The 26,672-nt window shown below is 42.2% G+C and overlaps 1 protein-coding gene across 7 annotated transcripts in view; it reads right to left on the bottom strand.

Moving 5' to 3' along the window:
• ACTN1 (actinin alpha 1) overlaps positions 1-26,672 on the bottom strand; it is an 80,324-nt gene that overhangs the window by 21,622 nt on the left and 32,030 nt on the right. For 4 of the 7 annotated variants that reach the window (XM_085224964.1, XM_085224965.1, XM_085224966.1 and 1 more), the window contains exons 2-9: positions 23,098-23,212; positions 18,512-18,631; positions 11,850-11,936; positions 11,193-11,280; positions 10,027-10,105; positions 4,792-4,873; positions 3,057-3,182; positions 1,697-1,782 (exon numbers count right to left, since the gene is read on the bottom strand). In XM_085224964.1, the coding sequence (XP_085081090.1) occupies positions 1,697-1,782; positions 3,057-3,182; positions 4,792-4,873; positions 10,027-10,105; positions 11,193-11,280; positions 11,850-11,936; positions 18,512-18,631; positions 23,098-23,212 (783 nt within the window). The remainder of the gene's footprint in view (positions 1-1,696; positions 1,783-3,056; positions 3,183-4,791; positions 4,874-10,026; positions 10,106-11,192; positions 11,281-11,849; positions 11,937-18,511; positions 18,632-23,097; positions 23,213-26,672) is intronic. The other 3 variants (XM_085224967.1, XM_085224969.1, XM_085224970.1) reach the window with 1 other exon arrangement.

Raw genomic sequence — 26,672 nt, 5'->3', positions numbered from 1 at the left:
TTTGCCCTGTCTACTTGGTTCAGGTCCTGAGGCAGGAGAAGATTGTTTTCAGTTATCCCAGCAAACCTAGCGTCCATCTAAACAGCTGAAGAGAACATAGGACCTGCTAAGCAGGTTTCCAAAGGGCAGAATGGGCACAGATGGAAGAGAAGTGGATTGAAGAGGGAATGGTCACTTCTGCAGGAGGCACTACCCTCCTCGCATTTGTGGTTTGCTCTTTCTTTAATCTGGAGTTCTTTGGGTTAAGCATGGAGGAGTCCCTAAGGGGCACCTGGCAAACAGCATGCCTTACCACTGCAGCATGAGTTCTGAGGATACAATTGTCAGAGGCAAGTATCAGCTGGATGGAGATTGTAGCCTGGTGTTAAGGGTTTTGAACTATTTACAAAGCAGGATCCCAGTGGAAAATTCATGTCTACATAAATCATGCCAAGTGGGCAAATGTACTGCACTGCTGTGGATCTATTTCCAATTCACTGGAAAGCAGACAGCATTATTAATATAGACGAAACAAGGCAGGGAACAAAAAGCTTGACCTGAAGAGCTGCTCCCTGTAATCTATTGCCTGTTTGCCCTCTGAAAGCAAACATGAACATGGTATCTGCATCAACAGTGAACCATTAGCATCATGTTGTACAAAAGAGATGGAGTCTTTCTGGAGTCAAGCTAGCCCTTAAGCTGGGCAGCACATGGACTGTGCCTCAGGTAGGAAAGACCTGGTGAGAGAAAGAAGTTATGGAAACAAGGACATTTTACATCCTTTTTAAAATGAGAAGGATCTGGTCTTGAACTTTGGATTTTATTGTTTCAAAGCTCACAGTTTGAACTTAGTGATGATCTTGTGGAAAGGCTACAGCCCACTCAAGCTATGGCTTGGGAAGAAAGGATGGAACTTTTTCTTCCATTTGAAGGACTGCAGGGAAATAGATGTTTTGAAGGAAGTTCATCCAAAGAATGTGACTGTGAGTGACTACTTGGTTCCTCTGAGGACAAATGTCCCAGTGCCAGGCAAAGAGACTGGAGTAACGAGGAAGCAGAGGAAGCATGACTGAAGTTATGGGAATGGGAAAAGCAAGGGAAAGAGAAATAAAACATACAGGTAGTTTGGGAAAGAATGACCACAAATTAAAAAGAAATTGAGAAGTGAATGTACTTAGGAAAGCTCAAGGCCTGGTAGGCATGGACATTGTGGCTGGAGCACAAAAGTGCTACGAAAGATGCTACTGCTAAGTAATCAGTTGATACAATACAATCTAGGGAAAGACACCTTAGCTATTGAGGGCTGAGTATGAACAGAAGGCAGGCAGCGCAAAGGGACCAGGCTGCAATGTGCTGGGCCAGGCTGATCTGCTTATGGTACTTCTGGAGATGAATCACCTGGCCAGGGTAAGGCCCAATAGTCACTAACGTGGTATACTGACTGTCAGAGCAGACATTCTTCTTTCTATGCCAACTTCATCAAAACGCTTTCTCCACCACTGACAACTGAAGAGAAGGAGCAGCTCAAATGTGTTTGAAAGGATATCTAACCCACTTCTCCAGCAAGGCTGGAGCTCACGCATCCAAACACAAGGCTGGATGGGGCACAGCTGAGACTGCTGAGCTGTGCCAGGCAGAGGGACTGGAGCTATCTTTGGTAAAGAGAATCAGTGGGCATGGCAGGGATGGGGAGGGGTTGTTAGCAGTAAAGTCTCACCTTCTGTGCCCCTGAGAAGGCGTGGTAGTAACATGAAACATAGGTCATTATGGCCTTCTCATCCGGCCTTAGCGTGCCTATAATATCTGTGCAGAGAAGGAAAAGAGGTTGAAAGGATAAAGTAAGAAGCAGCACATAGAATAAAACAAAATAGTCATGGGTGGCGTGAGAGAGGGGGAGAAAACTTCCCATCATGCATTGCAGGACAGGCCAAACAGATTTCCATGCGGAGAGCTGGGAGTTCGGATCAGAAGGTGGCTAGCAGCGTTGGCTTGTGGCTCGAAGTGGCACCCCTGCTCCCTCCTCCTGAGTCCAGGAGGGTCCTGAGTGAGGATCCACGCTCTGCACCTTCACAGCTGTGGTCTGAGGATATAAAGAGGCTGCTGGAAGGTTTCAGCATCCATGCCCAAGGCCTTTCAGCACAGTGGGGAGCTGTAGAGATCAGAGCCCTCCTATGCAGTGCAATTCCTACACAGTGTCTGCTCTGCTTCAACGTGCACTGTGTGCTCCTACAGCACTGAAGTAAGGACAGCTTGGTTTTGGTGATGTTTACAAGGTCTCACCTGCAAAATTTTTTCCTTAAGTGACTAGTTACCATCCGGAAAATGGCTAAGCCAAAACCAGGAAGGACTCAACTGCCCCATTTCCAGCATGATGGATGAGGAAAGATTAAAAGGAATTAAATAACAAAACCAGGCATCTCAGTCATGATAAACAGTGCTCTCTTCGCCAATCACCACAGAAGTACTCATTAGACATGTTCTGTAAAACCCAGGTGAACTGGGACTCAATTTGTGGTACAATTCGAGACAGCAGCAGGTTCGGATCTTGAAGCTAGAGTGTGGGAACCTGCAGTGCATATAATGTAAAAGACAGAGTTTTGGATATTCACTGAACCCTACATAAAAACACTAGGTTTTTTGTACCCATATTTAAAAAAGAAAACAAAAAAAAGTGAATAGATATCAGCATTACTGCCAGTGGGGTCAGCTTGCAGTGTCCTGCTCAGCAGAGCAATCCACAGTCCCCATTTATGAAATCAAGCATCCTAGCTCAGATTTCCCAGGAACAGGGGCTGCAGCTCCTCAGTCATCAGGGCAGTAGTTTGGAAGGCAAATGGAGAAAGTAGAGCTCCGTGCTTTATTGGGCTCTATGTGGATGCCAAGACATTGGCATATGTAAGTGCCACTGGAACAGGAACACTGACTACAGGGAAGTGGGACTGCCTGATTGCTCCATGTATTGTGTCTGGGGCACCACTTTGAACCAACAGCCAACTCTACCAAAAACATAATAAAGATGCCCGTAGCTAGAGAGGAAAGAGAGAAAGAAAATAAGGTTTGGACATTAGCAACGGCACCAGGTGTGCTCTGTGGAGGGAGCTTGGGATCCTGCGATACCTTCTGGGCTCCTGAGAAGGCGTGGTAGAAGCTAGAAACATAGGTCATGATGGCTTTCTCGTCAGGACGGGCAGTTCCAACAATGTCTGTCAAAAAAAACCTCACGTTAAGAGCATAATCAATTGATGGAAGGAAAGTAAAGGAAGGGGAGAACCACAACTGTCCCGGAGGCCTGCTGGAGTATATGCTTGTCATAGCAACTCTGGAGAGATTCCCAGCCTTCCCCAGAAGATATGTCTCTCTCAGAAGTCAGGATCACCCCACCCTCAAGAAATAATTGCTTCTGGTGTCTGGCCAAGCTAATGCAGTCATATGTCAGCATGTCTCAAATCAGAGCACATCCCTGTCCTGAGAATATTACTGCAAATGTTTGGTTGAATCAATCCAAACTAGCAACGAGTTGGCATGTTTTTTTATAGATGTACCATACTGCAATTCCTTCATGAAGTTCCTCAGGAAAGATCCTTTCTCTCTTCCATTCAGTGCCCTCATTCTCCATTTCAACACAATGATTTGAATTTCAAAATGCCCTTCCATTAGTTCCAGGAGAAACTCAACACCTTCAGAGATCAGAATTAATTGTGTAGAGGAATGTGTATTAGCCCCAGTCCGTGAGTGAGGAGACTGATCAAGAAAGAGCAATCGGAGCTCTTGTAAGTGACCTTCATCATCACTGTTAGACTTGCTGAGATCTGAAGCTAGATACACTTATTTTGGGGGTGGCTTTAATCCTACAGTATAGCAGGAAATGCTCCAGTCTACTCCAGAAGCCTCATGATCTTTTGTGATCTCAGCACAATGAGAATAAGGAAAGCAATTCGTTCTTGGGAATGAAAAACACTGCCTAAGAATATGAACATCCTGATTACTGAAATACATGTTGATTGGGTTCAGTCATCCTTATCCCATCTTTCTCCTTTGTTCCTCTCTCTCCTTTAAAAAAAATCCTTTAAATGCTTCTCCTGTCCAAACCAAGCCTGAAATACAGCTTCTACCACTGAAATCAGCTGGCCTCAGGTGAACAGCCCCCAAACCAGTGAATTATTTTAGGCTGTTGTTTATACTTCAGAGTTACAGTCTTTAAAGTCTATTGCCAAGTTGGTCCTAACAAGTCTCAGAGAAGTAATACTTGCTGTCCCAAGTGGTCTCTGGAAAGCTGTCACAGTCAGTAGCAAAAGCACCTCTGAAAAACATGGATTTCTCCCATGGTCTCAGTTAGAGAGGGATCTTCAGGCTCAACACGTTCAAGTAGTCAAGAAATAGTTTATAAAACTCGTATTACACTCCCAAAAGGAAAGCCAACAGCAGTGTCAGAAAAAGCTCAAAAAGGAAAAAATTCTGGAGGCAAAAGGAATACAGTCCTACACCATACATTATCTCTGTATTATTTCTGATTCTTGAAAGGAAACACTTTAGTCAGCTGTGGACACAGCCAGGTGTTACTCATCTATTCCTAATGAATCATCCCTGGGTTAAAATCTCCAAAGGTACTAAACTGAGACAACTGAGGGGCACAGAAGGAAGAGGGAAGCAGAACACATGATTATTCCATTGTAACTTTTTTCCCATACATTTGGTAAGTAATGATGGAAGGAGCACTCTGGTTACAGAACTCTCGTGCAATACAAATCTACCTAAAATAAGTGGGAAATTCCCTGAAAAAAAGCAAGTTAACACCCACTGCATGTACTTTACCTTCTGCATCCAGCATCTTGGGGATATCCAGATATTTTTCAGCTACATCAAAGGCTGTGTTTAGATTAGTGAGAGGATCATCCTGAGAAAGAAACAGAGCCACAGAATCAGCATCAACTCATAACAAGGTTCTCTCAACTCATAACAAGGTTCTCTCAACACAGAGCAATTGTGCTTGATTTAGTTCAGGTAACTCAGCTGTCCAGACAAAATTACACCTCCTCATTAGCAGGACAAAATAATTAGCTTTCTTTGGAAACCAGAGCCTGGAGACTCATGATATGATAATAACATGGCATCTTTGCACTCGCAATGAGAATAATACACTTCATCTTGAACGTAGTTTAAAGTTACATTAGCTTCGCATCATACAGATAGTAAATGGCCATATCACACATTTAGATCTCGTGCTTACATTAGGTTTTCATTTCCCATTTTAAAGAACTGCAGAGCAGCGTATCTGTTAGAACATCTAAGCAATACTAAAATAGTAACAACATCTGCAGTGTATGCTGTCCTCAGCTAGCGCACAGTTTGTTGAACACCAGTTGAGTGGGAGGAAGAAAAACGTTTTAACAAATCTCTACAAAATAAATACGAAAGTACCCATTTTGTCTGCATATTAGTCTTCTCCCTATGTGCTGCACAGGACTTGCCGTTTCCCTAGTGTATTTCTGTTTCTCTATATACAAACCTTCTGCTGTGGCAGGATGCACTTCAGAAACAGACATCAATACACAGTAATCAAATTCTAAACAAAGTTGATTGTGACATGAGTCATATGACAAAGGTAAGTAGATTTTAGAGAGCTGAACAAGAGAATGTGAAATGCAGATGTCACTGGAAATGAAAGACCTCTGCAAATTGCTCCCAGCATTCAAACATAACTACCAGCAACAAGACATTTAATGACTAGTATGAGACCCTTGCACACGCCTGATTCCTATAGTCCTTCTGAAATTCCATGGATGACAAAGGACATTTCACTTCTCATTTCTACTGTTGAGAGAAGTGGCTCCTGCTGGAGAGGAGCTGTTCCCAAACTACTTGCATTTAGTCACTATGTTTGCTAAGAGGATTTCGGGAGGGAGAAAGGATGGAATGTCTCTCTCCACATTGTCAATTGTGACGCACAAAATGAGTCCTGCCTTAACAATTAGGAAATAAAAAAGTATAATCTTATTATATAAGCCTTCTTTCTGAACCAGCATATGCATTGTTTCTTTTCTATTTGAGAGTATGTACCTCCATTTAGCACTGACTTGGAAGATTCAGCTGTGCCTGAATTTCAGTCAGTAGGAAACTATTTGAACCAGGCAGCATGAAAGATGAAGTTAGGCAGGCCTGGGCAGACTGAGTGTGGGCATGCAGGAAGGTTTCTTTAAGGCACTGGTCACTAGGTAGCCCTTGGATTACAGCTTCATGAAACTAGGAAGTCAAGCCCTTTTGAAAAGCAGTTCGTTGCAACAGGGCCCCAAGAATTAACGCATGCTTTAGGTTGGCATCCCATAATTACTCATGTTCATTTGGATGAATGTCTCTAGGAGACAGCAATGTTTCACCTACCAAAGGAAACCACAAGCAGAGGCCCTCCAAACAAACACAACATTGATTCATACTTAGTCCACTGGGACAAGTCAATATTAAGTGAGAAAATGTTGCACACTGTGATGAGACCAGCAGCTGTCACACGTGGTAAAAGCCATCATTTCTCAGCATCACATAGAACTTGATCTCTATACAGTATCCTTTCAGTAGTGACTTCATCAGATACATCTAAATCCACCTTTTCAAACCTTAGTGGTCTAGAAGATTTTACATATCCTCCAGCCATAAGAAACCACTCTGTGCAATGGAATTACAGACATTGGCACCAGTTCAACATCAGCATACTTGTCTTCTGCACATGCTGTGGAGAAACCACTAAGAATCCAAAGAGTAACCAAACCCCTTGTCTAAGGAGCTGAGACTAACTGGAATATAACATACCTTGCTTAGTACATATAGACAAGCCCTTAGCTCCATTTAGTCTTAGAGGATGGAAACATAACTGCCTTTCTTTCACTTGAGTGAAATCTTCCCACAGTCCACGTGCCATTTTCTGCTTCTGTAGCAATGTCATCACCACGTATTTAATTTCAACCCATGCCAACCATGATTCCATAACATTACTAACCCCCCTGAGAGGGTGCCTAGTATTACTAACCTATACCCCTCCTTAGCACAGCCCCATCCGTGCAAGCTGCCCAAGGAGCTGTCAGCCTCTCCTAGAGGAAAGGGAGGAGCAAGCCCACTGCAGATAGCTTTCCTATCAGTCTACAAGAAACAACACCAGGAGCAATGTTGCCAAAGGTTAAAAAGAAATTGTAAGTTGAAAGTTGGGAGAGGTTTCCTGATGGGAAAACTTACTGGTCTTGGGCACTCCCAGAGGAAGGGCTGGAAGTCTTAATGTGTGGGAAACTGAAGACTCACCTAGATGATGCCAGCTATTCATATTCTATTTCATATGTAAGAGAGATGTGTGATCACATAGTCTCTTGAGAAATTAAGCTAAAGATAATGCTACTGAAAGCAAGCTACCTAAGGCCAAGACTTGCTCACAGATAAGCAGAGATCTAAGCCTGAGCAAAGTCCTGTTACCTGTGGGAATAACTTCCCCCGCATGGACTGTGGAGTTGCTCATCACAAAAGTGATGTTCTTTGCTGCAAGACATAGGTTTCCCTGTGGCTTGCCCAAGCCTAAAACAGGGTCTTAAGCCCAGGGAATTCCTCTGAACACCACTACTTTCAATTCTACACCACTGTACACCAGCTATTCGTTATTTCGAATTTCACCTTTCAGTCGACTCCCTGCAAAGAGGGAAAGATAAGTGAAGACTGTAGCAGCGTAGGCTTCTCAGAGCAGCACTCCAGCACCATAGTTGCAGGCACCATTTAGTGACCCAAACGAAGCAGAGCAAAAAAAAAAAAAAAAAGCAGAATCACTAGTCCCTGTTCCTTTCACAGTTCAAGCACTAAGATGGGATTCTCCAGAGGTGCCTTAATTCCCAGGCTGCCTACATGAACACAGAAATAGAGACAAGGAGACACGAAGAGGAGCAGTAACTTGGAGGCTGTCACTTGGTCCACCAACAACCAGGAAAGATATAGTTTTCCACATAAGAATTATGTTGTTTTAACAGTGGCAGACTGCAACCTTGCTCTGAACAAACGCGTACCTGGCATGTTCGCTGCTTTTGCTGACGAAAGACAACCACAGCTCCTCCTCTTTGAGCACAACCCTAACTCATACAAGGAGTCATCTCTCCTCCTCCAGCTAGTCCCAAGTCCCCTCAGCATACAAGGTTGCCATGGCAATTATTGCAGTGTGATAAAAAAAAAAAATCTTCTATTAGCTAGCATTCGGGAAAGGAGATGGAGGAAAATAAAGAGAGTGTCAGCACTTCTTATATGTGCCAGAGCTGAAGACATTGGGAAAAAAATCCTGTTCGTATAATTCATGTCTTCAGAAACCCTTGTAAGAAATTAATCCAGCAGCAATACACAGTCGACATTTCTAGATGGACTGCAGTACATGGGGGTGTTTGAGCCACCATCCAAGTGCAATCAGAGCTAAAGGCTAGGCTCTGAGCTAAGTTCTTCCCAGCTGTTTGCAGAAGATCTTAGTTCTGTAGAGTTATCAAACATGCATTTAATCTCATGCCTTTAAAGCAATCTAAGCAGAACAAAAATAAAAATGACACAGTAAGTCAGAAGACTACAGGAGGGCAGAAGGAGCTTAATGAAGGATGTGATAAAGGGAAGCGGAGCACAAACAGTGCCAGTTCCCTTTACCTTACTCCAAGGAGGACAAATCTCTTCCCATCAATACTGATTTTAATTAGAACAGTTACATTATCTTTCACCTTAAAAGGCCCACAGATAAAATGACAAAAAACCTTTCATTTTCTTTCCCTCATTCTAGTTTTGCTCCGACTTGTCTTAGGACTTTGTTGGTAATGGACAGCATCGTGGCATTTACCCTGTTGGGTTTGTCAAATGTTGCTTAGCTGCTTTTATTTTCCAAAGATCAGTCACTGAAAATGTAGTTAGTTCTAATAATTCTCTTTTTCATTGGTGCTGTTTATGTAAACACATAGAGCCTTTCCACACCATTTATTCATCACATACTGACTCCAGACACTAAAATTGATCAGATAATATAATTGACTGCTCTGCAAGATAGTAAAGATCTAAAAGGTTATTGAAAAGCAGATCAGGCATTGTATAATTCATTGCCTCAAGGATGCAGCTAATTTGATTAAACCATTTACATATTGTCCATTTGCACAGTGATTCAAGAGCCCAGATCTATTAGCGATGGGATTCTACGCTTATTTCCCTATCTAGTTTTGAGCATGACCACTTTGTAACAGGCAGCCCACGAGATCCAATGGCCATGCGTATCAGTATCAGTAATGCTCTCGCTGAGATTTCACTAGACTTGTGTGCACAGATACAGTAAAAACAGGACCTAAGCGAACAGTGGGAATGCAAGAAGGATATGAATCCAGTTTGCTCTGCTGTCGCTAGGTTTGGTCAGAACACTGCTGGCAACACAAAGTGCTGAGCACTTATTCTCATCATTCACTGAACAGCGTTGTTTCCAAGACACACGGGAGACAAACTCTGGAGCAATTAGATGCCGTGTTTCCAGAGGCAATTTGTAAAATAAAACTGAGTGTTAAGGCAAATGCTTTTCTGGTGCTTGGCATCTACATGCCAAGAGACATCCAGCACTGTAGATGGCTCGGTGCTAAGCTGGAAGCATGGGAGAAGCATCCATTGAGGGCACCTCACTGAACTTTTGCACTTGATCACCACATAACCAGTCTCAATCCAGTTCTTCTTAGAAAAATTAAGTCTGATCTGACTTGCAAGGCTGTGACGTTAATGCAGAATTAGATTCCCATTTCAGTGACTGAATTCAGCTCTTTTTGCTAATCAGTTGCGATTGGAGCACGTGCAGTTCATTTAAGGCAGTCTGAAAGCAAGGAAAGTCAAGCAGGCAGCTCATTAAGTTCACGCTTCACTAAGAAGTCTGAATGTTCTGATTCATCCCTCCTTCCCCCCTCCTAGTCCTGCAAAAGCCAGCTTATGCTGAAGTTCTCCAATTATCTGCTTATCAAGCTAATTATTCTCCCTCTTTATTTACACAGGCCAAGCATTTGGTATGACAAACAAATTGAGCTGTACCTTTCGTAGCTTCCCGTAATCAATGAGCTCTGGACGATGTCTGTGAATTAAAGCGCAGAAACCAAGGCCATCTTTCCAACTGTGAGAGAAACAGAAGAGAGCAAAATGAGAAGGCTCAGCCAGGGAGAGACACGGTGATGGGCAGGAGCAGGAAGGAAGACACCAGGATGAATTATCACGGCTTAGTTTCTAGCTAGCAGTGTCTCTCTAAGAGCTGGAAAGGATTTCTTTCAAACCCTACTATAATCTGCTGCAATTAGGACTTGCCCTTTGCATTGTCACCTCCTTTATGCCAGCTCTCTGCTCTGAATGTCTACTATACTGGGGAGCATGTAAGAACAGGTAGAGAGCTTGAAAAAAGGCCGTAGAGAAAGGCAGACTGAGGAGGAGGAGAATGACTACTGATGGCTATAACCAGCACTATACAAGCCAATGCTTTGCCTCCCAGCCTAGTCTGGACTTTTGAGAAGAATTAGAACCAGAATTTCTCATTTCAATTAGTAAGATTGTTTCTTACAATTTACTGAACCTGAAGACTTCATCAACTAATCTGGGATGTGAGACACTGATCCCCTTGATTTTCTCAGAGGCATTTGTGCACTCAGATATAAGTCTTACGGCAAGTCTGTAGCAAGGTTCACTACAGCACTGATTGATGTGGACAGAACTTAAGCTCTCAAAAAAATGCTTTACCTTTATATGATTCATCAGTTCTCCAAGATGTGCTGGCAAAAGCACTAGTACACAGAATCTTCACTAAACACCTGCCAGTTTAGAAATATAAAGAGCAGAACAAGAAAATCTCTCATCCTTTTCCAACTCTACTATACTAAAAAGTTTCTGATTAAATAACGGTTTAAGAGGGCCTTACTTCAAGGTTCTAAGGTAAAAGCAGTCTTGCTTAGCCTGTTACATATACGATGCTTTCAGAAGACTTCATACTCTAGAGTTTACAAAAGCAGCACTTGTAACTGGAATGAAGAATTGGATGTTGGTACTTGGATCTTCCTACAACCTCTGCTTTTAATTTCCTACGTGTCTCTTTGGACTTCTTTGTTACTAGATCTCTCAAAGAAATGCAGTTGCATCAGGAACATTGTTGAATGTAGCAAAAAGACATCTGAAAATAACACAGATGGTAAAGCTGAGTTCTTGCCTGTTCTCACCTGATATGGAAGTTTTGGATGTTTACATTTTTGTAGGGGGCTGTCTTCCTCTGACACCATAACAAAAGTCCTTCTTTAGCAGATGTCTCTAAAGAAAGAGAAAATGCACACTAATCAGTCCATTTTCTCAGAAAGCAAGAGTTGCAGAAACATATGCTAGATAAGACCAACTTCTCTTTAGGAGAGACAGCACTGAATCACATTTTATTTAACTTCATTTGTCAGAAAATTCCTTGATGAAGAGTCTACTGGAATAGTGTTGCTATTGTTATTTTCTTAATGAGGTTCTGTAATAAAGAAATGGTGTTTTGAGATTAGATTTGTAAAACTTGTAAAAGAAAGGTCAATTTTCAGTGCAAGTCCTTGCATCAGCATGCAAGAATAACAACAGATTCCATCATCAAAGTTGACTTTCCTGTTTAGCCATCTTTTTGAGCTTCTCTAAATTATCTTTCAAGAAGAGAAGCTGAAAAACTCTTCTCAGCATATCTGAGCCTGGTCACAAATGTCAATGAGACCACAATGGCAGCTCCCTGGGATCTCCCAATGACATATGTACAAGCACATTCTGAGCCTTTTAAGTGGCAAAGCCATGTGGCAATCCCAGGTTTTTGTTGATTATCTGTCGTTGGGAAGAATGGAAGAATTCAGATTTACCTTCAACTGAGATATCCTGAATGGCAAAACGAAGGATGATGGTCCAGATCATTCCAAGAGTCATTTTAACATTACCATCCACAATTTCTAGGAGGGGAAAAAAAAAAAAAAAAAAAAAAAAAAAAGGAGAGAATTAAGAAATAGAAGGCATCAAGTTGCAAATGTAAAAGTAAAATGGTACAATGGAAGCACTGGGAAACCTTCCCCTTTGCAGAAGTGAAAACCAGAATTCCAGCTATATTTGTTCTTCTCTGCCTCCCCAGATACTGATGGTGCAGCACAGTCTTGTGCAGTAGTACTCACTAATTACATTGGCTTTCCTGCATTTATTAGTGAAAAACAGCCACTGACAGAGAAATAAGGACCAATCTATAGCAGTATATTTCACCTGAAGAGTTGGTTTTGTAGCGTGAACAAAATAAAACCAAGAAATGAATTTTTATTTCAAACAAACCTAAATGGTCCAGATCCTGTGTAGCACCTCTTTCAGACATGTAATTGCCAAAAGTCTCAAACGAGCACTTCTCAAAATAAATGCATCATGCTTGAAGAGAAAGCAAAGACTCATGCTGATCAGAGTATATTATAAACTAAGATGTCAAGCAAATTGTGTTTTATTGTTCACTGGACTCTGCAATGTAACTCATTCAGGGTCAACAAGCCTGAAGGCTTTAGAAAGCAACTGCTTGCACATGTGAGGTATAAAGGGATAAAGGATAAAGGTTCTAGAGAAGGTGCTGGGTGGATGTTGACCCAGAAAGGGATTTATACTGCATGCAGATGAGCACCAAGCAGCCCAGATTGCAAGCAGCTGCAGCTGGGTCTCAAGAGCTGATCCTCAGAAACTCTGTGCAGATGATATTTATTCAGATTATAAAATTTACACTCTTCCGGCTTTTTCAAATGGTGAAAATAACTTATCTATCTTCTCCTAGCCATTCTCTGGTAGTTTCCTGAAGAGCAGGTGGATGTTTCACAAGCAACTAGCTGTTTACAAAGGTGTATTCAGTAAGAAAAGGGTTAGAATTAACCTACTGTTTGAGCTAGAATAAAGCAAGTCCTAATAACGTAGCCAGAGACGTTTGTAGTACTGTACACACCTCTGTGCACTGCTTCCATTAAGCAGAAACACATCATGTGCATTTGAAATTTTCTAGTTAAGTTGCCTTGTGATTTTGTGATGCCTGTGCTGCAATTTCCAGTGTAAACTGGAAGGATAATTTCTGTTGCGCTTTGATATACTTCTGCATTAGGGATTTACAAGTTTCAAGGATATAAAACTAAACATGCTAGCTTGTACTACTCCAGCACACCTCTGTGTTCATTTGTTCTTGCACTTACAGCTTGGTGTGGCATTGGTTTGCTCAGTATGAACTGGCCAACAAACTTCACTGCAGTACGAAAGAACCACAGTTATTTCTGGAATGAAAAACTTTTTACTTGTTGATAAATTTTCTAAAAAATGACTTTTTTACAGGTATTTTGGAGTCAGGGACTTGTATTCAGGACCAATGTAAGAACATATCAGCGATGGTGAATATATTCAGTCCTGTACTTTTTGCATTCTCAATCCCTCCCATGAAGCACCACAATCAACATTACAAAAAATCCTTACCATTGCTAAAAATACCTGAGTTAGCACAGCTAAAATATAAAAGAAAGCATCCATGTTTTCACCTTGTCTTGCTGAAGTGTGGAGATGTAAAAACGAATAAACAAACAAATAAAAAAGAATACTTGTAAAAACCACAGCCATTGGCAGGAGGACCCTAGAGTCTATTTGAGATCTGAAAATAAATTTATCTTTTTCTTTTAATGGACTAGATTAAAATCTGATGGCAACACTTGAATGCTGAAAATGGTTTATGAACATTAATGTATCAATCAGTGAGCTGGAACAGGTAATTGATATTACTGTTCCATGTATTTTAATTGGAAATAAAGGTCAAGACACTTCATAAAACCAGATGGTGTTAAGTTGCCAGTGTGGCATTAGAACTCAGCACTATGTTCTGGTCATGTTCTCAAATTCCCATTTTTATAAAGTTAGTTGTAGAGTTAAGGTGGAAAGTACCCCTTCTCCTTCAGTCCTCTTCTTTGCAAAATTCATTTCAAAAGAAAGATGTCTGCTCCCTGCTCCCATGTCATTTTCTCCCTTGGCACTTTACCAAATCAAAGCTGCTCTGGAAGAAGCCCAAAGTATTTCCACCATTTCATCTCTACAGATCACTTTGTTTTTTTCTTGACAAATAGAAAACTCACCATCTACCAAGCAGATGGTACCATGCAAGTATGATTAGTGAGTGATCCATCCTGGGTTGCAGTTTTAACCTACCACATTATCCTAAGTCCTTGTCTTCCTTTTCATCTTTAATCTTTTTTTTTTTCTTCTTCTTTTAAATAGAGTTGACATAATTGTGATTCTTTGTTAGAAGCAGGCAAGCATTTCTCATTTCCAGACCTAAAAAACTTCTCCCAGCAACCTGGTTACAAAATATAACCAGCTTGTTCAGAAAGAGCCATGTGCTCTTTGGCCCTGACTCATTCAGTTTCCCATCCTTGTATTTGTCAATGACAACCTATTTTTCCTGAGGATTCCTTCAATACCCTTTGGCTGGTGCCAGTCTCCTCCTAATACAATGAATACAAGAAGCAAAAGTGAAAAACAGGTTTGCACGGAGCCACCTTCTTCCTGGTGATGACGAGAAAGAAATTCCACAGAAACTGTTAAAATGTTGAACTTAACACTACAGAGTTGGAACAGTTTATTGCTTATTTAATTGAAGATATTCTCTTTGTTCCCTCTGATGTAAGCAACACTCAGTTAACATGAGAGTAGTTCAACTATGCCATTAAAAAGCTAATAGACAGAATCTTCTGCTTGACTGCTTTCTAAGCACTCTTCCTATGTAAAACAAATATTCACTCCTTAGGAAAAGACTGGCTTGCTACATAGATGTGACTTATAAAATGCCACTTCAAATCCATGAATTCATTTTGAAAAATACAAAAAGGACCAGGCTTACTTTTCTACTGCTGGCCTGAACAGTTAGAATAATGCCACAGAAACTGATAACCCCAACTGTAGCTAAAACTGAATTGTCCATAAGAGCACAGCACATGGCTACCCCACTGAACAAAGGACTTGCAGAGGATCAACTATGGGCAGAACAGTGTTGGGATTTCAGAATTAAAGATATGCCACTAGGGATGGTCCAGCCAGATTCCTGATGGAAGTGTGCCTTTCAGCTCACTAACTGTGAGTGGGCAGGAGATGGGGGCAAATACAAAGCTATGTTTCAATCACTGACATGGAGAGACCTTATTTTTCCTTTCTTTCCACTGCCAGATGTATGCTTGCTCTGCCCAGTTGTTCAGGAAGTGTTTTGCTCAGCTGAGATTTCTGCAATTGTTAAAGTCTTTATGTTTTATTTCTCCTTTCACTTATGCAGGTGAGAAAAGGGATCAGCAGTTATCTCTATGTTGAAGCTATGTCTGCATAAGAAACCAGTAACTTTCTGTGCAGATTAGAGGTGTAATTAAAACAGTCGCAAGGTCAAAGACTTAACCTATTCAATCTGGTAAATCCTTCGAGCATTTGATCCTAGTATGGAATTGATTACAGCAAAAGATACCTCTTGAGATATCAGATGAAAAAGAGATCTAAAAGCAGATGAAGAAACATTTGAGAGCTGCACCATTGAGGCTTGACCATTCCCTGATCCTGGTTTACACAGATCTGTTGTACACCACAACTGCTGTAAAAAGCAGCCCTTAAGCCTCAATGCTTATTCTGTTTGCTTAGTTCACTTTCCACTTAATGTGGACATGGAACATGTCCCACACACATGCTGTGTGTAAGAAACCATCTTCTACTCTGGTTCTCGTCCACTAGGACAAAGCTGCAAAGCTTGGCTTGTAAGCAGCATAGAGGGATCTTCAAATGCAAGAGAAATACCATGGAAATTTTTTCTCTGGCTTTAACTCTGATTAACCATGGTTTTGCAAGGCTTAAGTTGACACAATAGTCTCCCAATGGAATTCTTTCTTTCTCGTGCTTATGTTTTAACTACAAAAAGAGAAAAAAGAAAAGGAGAGGAAAAACAGAACATAGATGGCCAATGCCATTTATCTAGTGTATACAGAGAAGTCTGGCTGGGCTGCAGACCTTTCACACAAAATTGCTGTCTGACAGATGGAGCAAGTGCCAAGGTGAAGAGTGTGCTGGCCTAGCCAGAACCCTCTCATGCTGCCACAAGACACTAGTTTTCCCTTAGGGAAGAAAACTTCCTAGACCAGTCCTGCCTGCCCGAGGCATTTACAGCTCATTTTCTTGGCACAACATTACGACTGCCTCATTGACTTTTACTTTCTACTTTGCTACTGTGCGATGTCTTCTTAAGGCCTGAATATTATACCTTAGCATTCACGCTCAAGGAAGGCTTATAATTCCTTCAGCGGGTGGAGCTACTGCCATTCTGTTCAAAGCAAAAATCCATTTTCACAGCTGATGTGTAATTTACCAGGTACGCAGCACTTGGATGGAGCGGGAAGAAGCCCTGCTGCAGGCTTATGCCTCCTGCTGACACAGCCAGAGCGGACTGGGCTTAGCTCAGGAGCAAAGGCAGGTACTGGGCTGGGGCCCTCTCTGGGATCATGCTTGAGCTTGCATCAAAATGCTCTGTATAAACACCAAAACTTAACATCAGTCCAAATTTCAGTGCTGTCAAAAGCCAATTCATCAAGGTGATCTATTAAAAGCCAGACCTTTTGGAGGGTATAAGGAAACCCGTATTTGGTTCACCTCACATTTGCATGGTTGCCTGGGCACCAGGACAAAAGAGAGGCAGGAAGGTTTGGCAGAGCAGATGGGATCACAATTTAGACTAAACTAAATCATGGTGGCTATCACAAAACTGCACCTCAGAGCCTATTTCTGAACAGGATAACTGCTATGAGTCAGTACTGAGTAATGAGGCCCTGGAGATCATTGGTCACAGAGTCTTTTACTTGTAAGTGATTTGTAAGTGCTGGAAGGGTAGTCATAGCTGATTCACGAGAAGAAAAATCCAGGGGAAGTAGAGGAAAAAGGCCAACTAGTGACAGGGAAACCAGAACCAGAAAAGAAAGAAAAAGGCATCAGAGCAGTGCAGATAGGTTTTACACGTGCTCTAGGCTCCCAGAAGGATACAAATGTCTGTTCAAGATCCAGATGACAGCTATCTTCTCTTAAGGCGGGAAACCTACATCTTCATGTCCAATTTCTAGTTAAAAAGGAATGTCATACTGATATGGAATACTGAATCAAGACACTGGACACATCTTGTAAGGGCACAAAATAACCGTACTTGTGGTTCTGTGCCTACATAAACAGTACTCAGGGAAAGCAACACCCTAATTTGCTGTTGTGGGAAAAGGTGAGAAAACTGAAAGGAAGTTCTGCATGCAAGTTATACCAAATTATTTCTCTCTTACATTCATCTCTTAAATGCCAGACACTGTAAAAAAGCATCTCTGCAAATTATTCTGAAGCATTTGTAACATTACATTACATTAACAGGATTAATGGAGTAAGGTAAACATAAACACCTCCCGGAGCTGAGGTATTCTGCCTGATCTCATACAGAACTAGTGGACCACAGATGACCTCAGGAGTGTGCCCAAGAGGCCAGATCTCAGGACAACACCCCAACATTGCTCTGACCTCCTGGACTATAAACAGACAGATCTCGGCCTGTAGTCCTGCAACTCTGACAGAAGATGAGTGCTCATCCAGAACTGTACTATGGGCTCATTTCCTGGCTGTCAAGAGTTTCCATGGAGAAACCATGCATTTCCATCTGTAAGATGGAGATAACAAACCCCCTCATTTTCCATGGTCACTGTGAAGGCAAACCTAGAAATACCACAGAAGCAGAGTGTCTCCACAGCAACAGTGACAAAAGGAGTCCAAAGGCAGAACTCAGACAAAGGTCTAGAGCAAAGGAAAATGAGTGTCATAAAAACACAGTCCAGGTAAGATTACTAATTGCTAAGGTTTATAGAAGTCAGAGCAAACTATCTTACCAGCCCAAAAGCCTATCTGAGTCTTGCAGTGTATCTGCAAACACCTGTCATCTTTGCCAGAAAGACAAAAATCTTGCACAATTCCGTGCTGCACAATCAATCTGCAAGTTTATTCTGAGGGCATCTCCAGTGCTGCCCATAATGACCTCTGCACAATGGTACACAGGCTTCCAGCCATAGCACTCACATTTCTAGAATGCAGAAGAAGCCTGGACACGCTAACAGCTGAAGTTTCTGGGATCCTTTACGTGTGTTGGTGATTGGCCTTAGCTTTGACCTATGAGAAGCCCTACAGCAAAAGGAGATCTTTCCCAGCAGCTTTACAACAAGCTAAGTATGAGCAGCTGCTCTATTTCAATTGAGAAAAAAACATCCTGATGAAAGCTGTTTTCCGTGAGTCGTGAGAACCAGGAGAAAAGAAGGAGAAAAATGACCAATAAAGGCCAGGAGGGAATTAAGTTTTGCAGCCTGTTGCGACCTACCAAAGATCCAACATGTCCCTTTTCTACTACCATAGTTTTTTTTACAAGAACATGGTAGAGCATAGAGCTGTCTGGGCACAGCTTGGACCCACACAAATCAGCTGGTTTCTTTACCTTCTGCTCCAATTGATACTAGTTTGACTCCTTTGCTGGCAATGAAATCCAAAGCCTTGTTCACGTTGGATATTTTGTGCACTCGCATTTTGCCTCTTTCAGGCTTAGCCAAACGTTCACCTAAGAAGAAAAAAGAAAAAAAAATATTAGAAAATAAATCTGAAGCCTTTCCTCTCTTATGGATGTTTTCCCATCCTGGTGGCAACTACTGCTCAGAAGGGCACAGGGTAGACTTCCCTGCATCTTTTTTTTACACTTACTGCTAAGTACCCCCAGGAAGAAGCAGATTCCAGATAATTTCATAATTGAGGACTTGTCAACACTAGATCCTTTCCACTGTAGGTTTGTGTCAGAGGTGTCAAAGTGTTTATAGAAATCTTTCAAAACCACACTGAGCCCAGCATTGAAAAATTAACCTCTGCACCATTAACCACAGATAATGGTGCCTGGAAAGGAAGTTAACTTCTCCTTCCCATGAAGACAAGTGAGCAGCTCATCTCCAGTGTTTACAACATGCAATTTACAAATCAAATCTCTTTTCCTCAGAATTCCCTACTGTCAAATACTAGGATGAGCTTAAACCTCGCTTTCTTTTCCCCAGCCAGGATACAGACCTTGTATCTCTCTAGTCTTTGCACCAAGTGGTCACAACTGCACCGACTAGGAAATAAAAGTCAGTTCTGCAGTGAGCAGCTTTATAAGGATCATCACCTCTATTCCTTTTCACTAAATGCATTCAGTGTATTTCTAACTCTTTGTCATGCTTTCGTACACAACAGTATGCATTTTAAATGCTTATAATGAGGCAGAGAGGGAAGCAGCATAGCTCTGGGATAACGGAGAGAGTCTCAAAGCACCAGATCTTTACTGGAACTATGCTGGAAAACTTGGAAAAGCACTTTCTTGACCTTGTTTATTTAAAAGAGTTGCATGAAATGAAGTTGTGTCCTTCTTGATTGGCTGCCTGCAACTGCTCTCATGGCCTGCTTTTGCTCATGCTAACCTAATACTGAGGGTAAGCAAATTAAAGCACAGACAAGTGGGCTTTGCAGTGGAATCTCTACTGGAAATATAGACAGGACATCAGGAGGCACCTATATGTGGCCCACATAACCAGAAATTAAACAAAGCAGCTCAGGTTTCAGGTCAAAGCTCCAGAATACAACAAACACAAACAAAATGCAAGGTTTTGCATTCTGAAAAAGAAGGTATGTAATAATTAAAAAGAGATCAAATGGGCAAGTTCAGGCAAGTAATGACTTGGATCCAATTCCAAGAGCCTCCTGCTATATCCCGAGCATGAATATTTAAATCAACATGAGCTGACTCAAAAGCTTTTTTGGAGGCTTACGGGTGAGAAATAAAAGCATTTTTTGAGCTCTTTTTTTTTCATATTAAAGTGGATGGCTTGTTTCCTAACAAAGGAGGGAAGAAACTACAAGGGGGAAAAACAAATTATCACCACAGCCATGTCCTCAAAAAGAAAGAAGTCTGGAAAAGAAAATCCTTTATTACTGTAGGCTAGTGTCAGCTTAAGGATAAAACCAGATTCACTTTCAAAATAACATAATTTAAGTAAAAAGATGTATTTACAATACTAGCTCCTTCTTAGGATTAAAAAAATCTCCTTCACTTTAATGGACCATCAAGTACATGTCATGGTGAGTTGCTTTCTTTTTCCATCTGGATAATGCCAGTCATTGTAAACTGAAGTGGAAGCACTTTTTGTGACAGCTTCATAATGTCATTTTTACAAATGTAGTTTCAGAAAAGACTTAAGCTGATTTATACTGCCAAACGTCAACAAATGATTTGAGTCAGCTAAAAAAAATGACTGTTTTCTTTAACTGATGTGACTGCAAAACAGAAAAATGAAGGAGGTTGGGTTTCAGCTGCAACAGCAAGCTGATCCCATTCACCTCGTGGCTGCATAATGTGCATTGTCCACAAAGGGAGGGTACCAACTTACTCAGCCTGGGGCTGGGGAGGGCAAAATCTCTCCTTCTAACCACATCAGGGTCCAAGAGAAGCCAGCACTATTAGCAAAACTGCAGTCTCCCTCTCCGAAACAGCGCAGTAGCATATTTGTCTTAGAATAATTTTTGATCAACTTAGAAAGTCCCCAAACCCAAAGACTATTACCCTCAGTCCTGAACTTTATTACAAATTTAGATTTTCAAAGCAAAGCTTCATATGGTTCCATGCCATGCAGTATTAATGAAGTAGACCGTTAAAAACGGAAGCCTGCTAGAAATATGTTCTACTTTCAGCTGTTTGCATTACTGCTCTATTTCTTAATACTTCTCTTAGCTCAGACAATGGAAATGGCCTACTCACTTCCATTCTCCAGCTCTCATGTATTAGCCCCAAGGCTGTTTATTAAAGCCAAATAATGCAAGGAAGTGTTGGCATACACGTTGTTTACAGCAAATTTTTTTAGGAAAACTTTCAGTTAGTCCTCCCTTCTGTTTGGTAGAAAAAAAAAAAAGCCTTATGATTTTATTTTAAAGTAGTAAACACAGGCTCAGCCTTTTCGAGTCTCATGGTATTTTTAAAATGGCTTTGTCAGGGAAAGGAAACACACACAGTGAAAAATGAAAGTGTATCACACCATGCAATTTCTGTGGGGCCCACCTGTTACTTCCTACCACGAGCCAACAGGACGGGATCAGCACTGCTCCCCCTCGCTTACCTCCAGGCTCACTGCTGAGGAGCAGGTAGCACTTGGCCCTGTGCAGCTCTTGGCCAGCCCGGCTCCATGCTCCCATGGCTGAAGCCTCCTCTAGCTGTTGCTCTGCCCATGGCTAAGCTGGCTTAGAGAAAAGAAGTAGTGCAGCAATCCCACCCCTGCCAAATTCCTGTCAGCAGCTCCACAGTTCTTCAAAACAAGGGAAAAGGAAGGTGTGTGGAGAGCCAAGAGTTGAGGGAAAAGCCAGAGCCTGAACTAGAGGGCTAAGAGTATTCCAGAGCCTCTCCCATTTGGCAGGCCATCAGCAGGAGCCATGGCAGGAGCATGCAGGCAAGCCCTCGCCAACAGGGAAGGCATGAGGAAGGGACTCATTCCCCTCAGGCAGCTCCCCAGGTGCTGCTGCTTCCCAAGATAAAGGTCAGACGTACGGCCAGCTGCTGCAAAGAGGCTCCAGGAGAAGAGTAGGAAGGATGCTCTGTAGCCTGAGGCCTACAGCAGCTCCCCACACCTTTGCCCGCTGGTTACACTTGTGAGTGGGCTCCCATCAGGACAGCAGCACTGGAGGGGTGTGAGATGAAGAGAGGATATTAAGCTGTGTGAGGCATGAGATCTACTGTATCATCAGCCAGCCTGCTGTACTCATCCACCATCCTCCATTCATGTTCCCTTTCCCTATCTTCCTTCTCAGCAATCAGAACCAAAGCCATTAGGGCCCAACTGCCCCAGCTTCCTGGTTGCAGCCCCTCCTCAGGAAAGGACTAGTTCAGCAAAAAAAATAAGCACAAAAAAGTAGGACTCTGCCTGCTAGCTTCTCACAGACACTGCAAAAGCAATGCTCTGAACTTTGATCCCCCCAATCTACTGGCACAGGCAAAAGCTCAAAGGTATTGTTTTATATCCATAAATTCTCAAGAGTATTATACATTGACAGCATCTTTGCAAGAGATGGAAAAGGTTAGGAAAAGAGGGGCAGCAGAGGGAAGCTAGTCTGAGTGCCTCTCTCATGGCAATTTTACTGCAAAACATACCAAGAAGCTCAGGGGTGCAAGTCATAGGGTCGCTCTTACTGACTGAAAGCCACCAGGAGAAAGTCTGTGAGCATACAGCCCCAGTTTCACACTCTTATCCCCCATGACGCCTCCCACAGTACTTTAAGGTATTTATTTCATCAGTACATCAATAAGAATTATTGCTTATACAAAATAATCCTTGTTCAGGGAGATATCTGTCAAATAGTGGGACATTTGTGATAGGGAGTTAAAACAAATCTGACCTAATTTGGTCACTGTTTTTATTTCAGATAGTTTTCTGGGATTTTGTTTTGCATTAGGTTTTTTTTTTCTTTTTTCTTTTTTCTTTCCTGAAGGCCTGAGCACTAAGCTCAGATTGAAACTAGAATGGAAAAACTTCAGTCACAGCTGAAACTGAATGACACAGAAGATTTACTGGTCTGACTTTCCTCTTTCAACAACTTCCATCCTATTCCCACTATCATGTGGCTTTGGTATGATTTGCCAGTGTAGCATTCCCACACTCTTTCCAGAGCTGCTTCATCAGCTCTGCCAAGGAGTGAGAGACGTTGCCTGAGCCTTCACAAGAGACTTTGCATTCCTGGCGAGTGGAGGAAAGCCAGAGAGGCAGAAGCAGGAATGCAATGGGCAGCCTGCACAGGCCATGAGGCTTGGAACACATTCCAAAAGCACATTCATGGTCACTGCTGGACACAAGATATTCGTTAGAGAGAATTTGTTCTGAATCAGAAAGCAGCTGTTCTAGTTCCAGCAAAATCTACAGCATTAGAGCCCTTGCTGTGCCTGTTCTACAAGAAAAGGGGAAGACAGATTTCAGAACAGAGATGCTAAGGACACTTGAGAGCACCACACACAACCTCTCTCACCTGAAATGACTTCCAGAAGTAACATGAGTTTAAGACCATCCCTGAAATCTTCCTCTATGTTCTCAATCTGTGTCCCAGCCTTGCGGAGGTGAGAATTACACCATGCTGTAAATGTCTAAAACACAGGAAAGAAGAAAAAAAAAAAGAGCAGTCAGTAATCTTCCCAGAAGCCAAACAGCAGTTCAGTACTGAAGAAGTGCTGCTAGGGGTACTGTGATACAGAATGAAACACAAGTTAGATTATCATCTTTTTCCGTCTTGCAGAGCACAAGTGTTAGTACATATATACCCAAAGGAGTTGCAGAGTGCTCTTAGGCAAAAGAAGTCTGATAGATGTGGTCACTTCATACCTCCAGGGTGCTTGATTTTCTGGAAGGGCCTCTAAACCTTGTGGTTGGTTTACATCACACTGAAACTTCTAAGGTATGCTAAAGGCTCACATTATTAGGGACTCCAGAGGTGTTAAATGACACGTTAACATAATATGAAGGAAAAAGGAAAACAATATTCCAGATCTCTTTGTCTCTAGGTTGGTGCATTAAAAACAATGATTTTTTTTTTTCCTGTCAGCTGTCTCCAGTCTATTCCAATTCCAAAGGCTGCAACTTCGGAGGGGCACTGAGCAGCAGAGAACTCAACTATACAAACCAAATCCCAGTAGCGTCGGTCCTGCTGCTGCTGTTCCCATAACCCACTGCTGAGCAGAGCCTCTCTCCTGCCTGCCCCCTGCAGCTGCAACAACTGCTTACATGGAGAAGCAAATGCTTTCTGAACCACCCATCTCAAAAGAAGCACAGGTCCTCCAAAGGCTAACAGTAAGCATTACCTATGCTACTGTCTAGCAGAGCCCCAAATCCTCAGTGCTTGACTGCCTCTGGCAGAGGGATCACAGTCACTGCATAATCAGTGATATGATGCAGGACCACGGCAGTAATGTGTTTGAAGTGGAGCAGGGCCTGAAGTCCAAATTACAACACAGTCAGTGGCTTTTTGACCAGATAACACCCTTTTGGGAAATGCCTTCTGACCTCAAGTGGTCAGAATAAGAGAATCTCTCATATGAGAGAAATGAACTTTGCCACAAGTGATGACAGCACACATTTTCTGTGGATGTGCTCTGTCAGCATTTGTTCTGAGCAATGGGCACATGGACACTGCCCAGGGACAAGACAAGCTCGTCAATTATAAGATCCAAGACTGGGTTTAAATTTGTAAGTGGCATGAGAATAGAAGTTATCTCAAAAGAGCAAAAGCAAGTCTGAAAGAGAAAAGCTAGTGCTATCATTGGACAGTCAAATATAAAACACTCTCAGCGTGGCATACCCTCAACCAGAGGAATGAAAGAGCCCAGATTGGAGATGCAGGAGTTTGAAACAAAAGAACAAGGGCGGACAAGTCTAAGTACTGATGAATGAGGTTCACAGTATTTGTACAGGACACCAAGCAAACCTTTTTCTTTGTACAGATGGATAACCCTTCAATCACTCCTTAAACGGAAGGGTGAGTTACTCAAAATTTAAGCAGCTCCAGAATCTGAGTCCTACCGCAGAAAAGAAGGTCTTCTCTCTCTCTCTTAAGAAGTGCTTCCAGAGCCAACTCAACTCACTGACCCAGTGAAGAACTGCTTTCTTTCCCCGATATGCCAAGTCTCCTGCTGAGCTAGTGTATGGAATAGTCTGGTGAGACTTTGCAAGAGGAAATTGGGCAAAAATGGAGGATAGAGCAGACCACAGCACTCATGCCAACTTAGGCTGTTGCACAACCGCAACAGGAAGGACCCTGTTGACACTGAAGCACGGCACACCAAAAATTCAGGAATGCTTCACCACTGCTAATACCATATGCTGGAATTCAAAATAAAGACCACCCCAAATGGCAAAGAGCATCAAGGCTTTTCTTTTTCTTCTAGAAGCTGGGCTTCCTGTGTTAACCTGCTTGCATTCATGCTTACACCACTGCAAATAGTGTAGAGCAGAATGTTTCCTAGGAAGAAGCATGACTTAGCAGCTGCTGGGCTTTACATTGTTGTGTTCTGGCCTTGCTCTCTGCTGAGGCTCTGGGACAAGGCAGGAAAACAGTGCAGCTGTAAATATTTTCATGGCAACAGCTCTTTGGATGGGTAACATGTATTGTGAAAGTCTGGGATCTCCATTTTCAAGTTGGTCTGGTTTCCTTCCAGATTTGGAAGTTTCAAAAAAGAGTAAGTCATTAAGTACCTTTTATTGCTTTTTATTGTTATTCCCCTGAGAAATAGAAGCGTGGTTTGTTTGTTGTTATCAGAACAAGAGTGGCTTTACTTGTAAATAGACTCTGCATCCCAAAGTACATCCTTTCGGTACTACTTTCTTCATTCTACCACCTGCACTGTCTTACATGATAAGAGGATCATTTACTTGGCTCATGTTTGCAGCTAGGCTCCTTCACTCCTCCAGAGGGACAAATGAGAGCATAGATGTTTTCAAACGCTCTACCAAATAGAGTATCAAAATATGAGAGCAAGTTATGTCAGGAAAGTCATGGATGCCCATACACCTCCCCTTCAGTTGTGAAAGCAGAAAGAGGAAGATACCTAGTTAGTGACTGGCCCTACTTCACAACACAAATTTGTGTTGAAGCGAAAAGGAAGACTAAGATCTACTTCACAGGCCCCCAGACTGCACTTTTATTTCTTGTATGACCCCCCTGAAGACAGTTTTCTTATGTATCAGCCTAAAGCAGATCAGAAATCTCTGCTCTAAATCATGGATAAACCCAGCATAACTAGGCCTCTTTTTGCACATTTTGAAGAAAGGGGTGACAGGGTCTATGTTGCCAAGAAACACATTAAAACCAAACCACAGACCTTCTAAACTTTACATGCTTATAAAGTTTGGCATGATGACCACATAACTAAGATGACTTTTACTGGTGCAAGAGTCTCTTGAACCTTGGTGGAAAAACTGAGAGCCAGCCCCCTAACTGTACTGCTGGAGCCACCTCCACCACTTCATGTGGTACCCTTCAGGTCATATGTAAACTCCCTAACACCACAAACAGTACACCAATATATGGAAACAGCAAGAAACAGCAGCTCTACGTGGATGCATTAGGCCATTTTACAAGCAAGTCTGATTACGAATGCTTTTAGTAAGAATCGGCATTTATAGCTATGGGATTCACAGAGTACTCTTTGCAGACCAACCCTCAGCAACATCTGTCAAAACAGAGTAAGCAGGAGACTGCTTTACACTACATCTGCTGCACACACTGCTCAGGAATAAAATATCTTCTTATTTCCAAGTAGTAGATTGGAAGGAAATGTGACAGACAGCAGAAAGAAGGCTGAAGAAATGTGCTAGAAAAGTTGGATGGGGGAGTAGGAGAAAGAAGAGCTGAAATTTCTGGTGTCCGCTGAGTCTTGCAATCCTGGCAGTCTTGTTTGGAGTCATTTTTACTGACTTGGCTTCATGCAACTGCACAAGATCCTTTTTGTTATTCTGGGAAACTTACTGAAACCACCCACTCGCCCCATCCATCTCCTAGCACCAGATCCCCTCCTCCCCACACCCTTAGTCACAGTGGCAGCCATCGGCTGA

The sequence above is a fragment of the Meleagris gallopavo genome, chromosome 5, assembly GCF_905368555.1.
Source record: "Meleagris gallopavo chromosome 5, MGAL_WU_HG_1.1, whole genome shotgun sequence".
Taxonomy (NCBI): domain Eukaryota; kingdom Metazoa; phylum Chordata; class Aves; order Galliformes; family Phasianidae; genus Meleagris; species Meleagris gallopavo.
The sequence above is the reverse complement of the archived record's forward strand: the minus strand, read 5'-3'. Positions and strand labels throughout refer to the sequence as shown.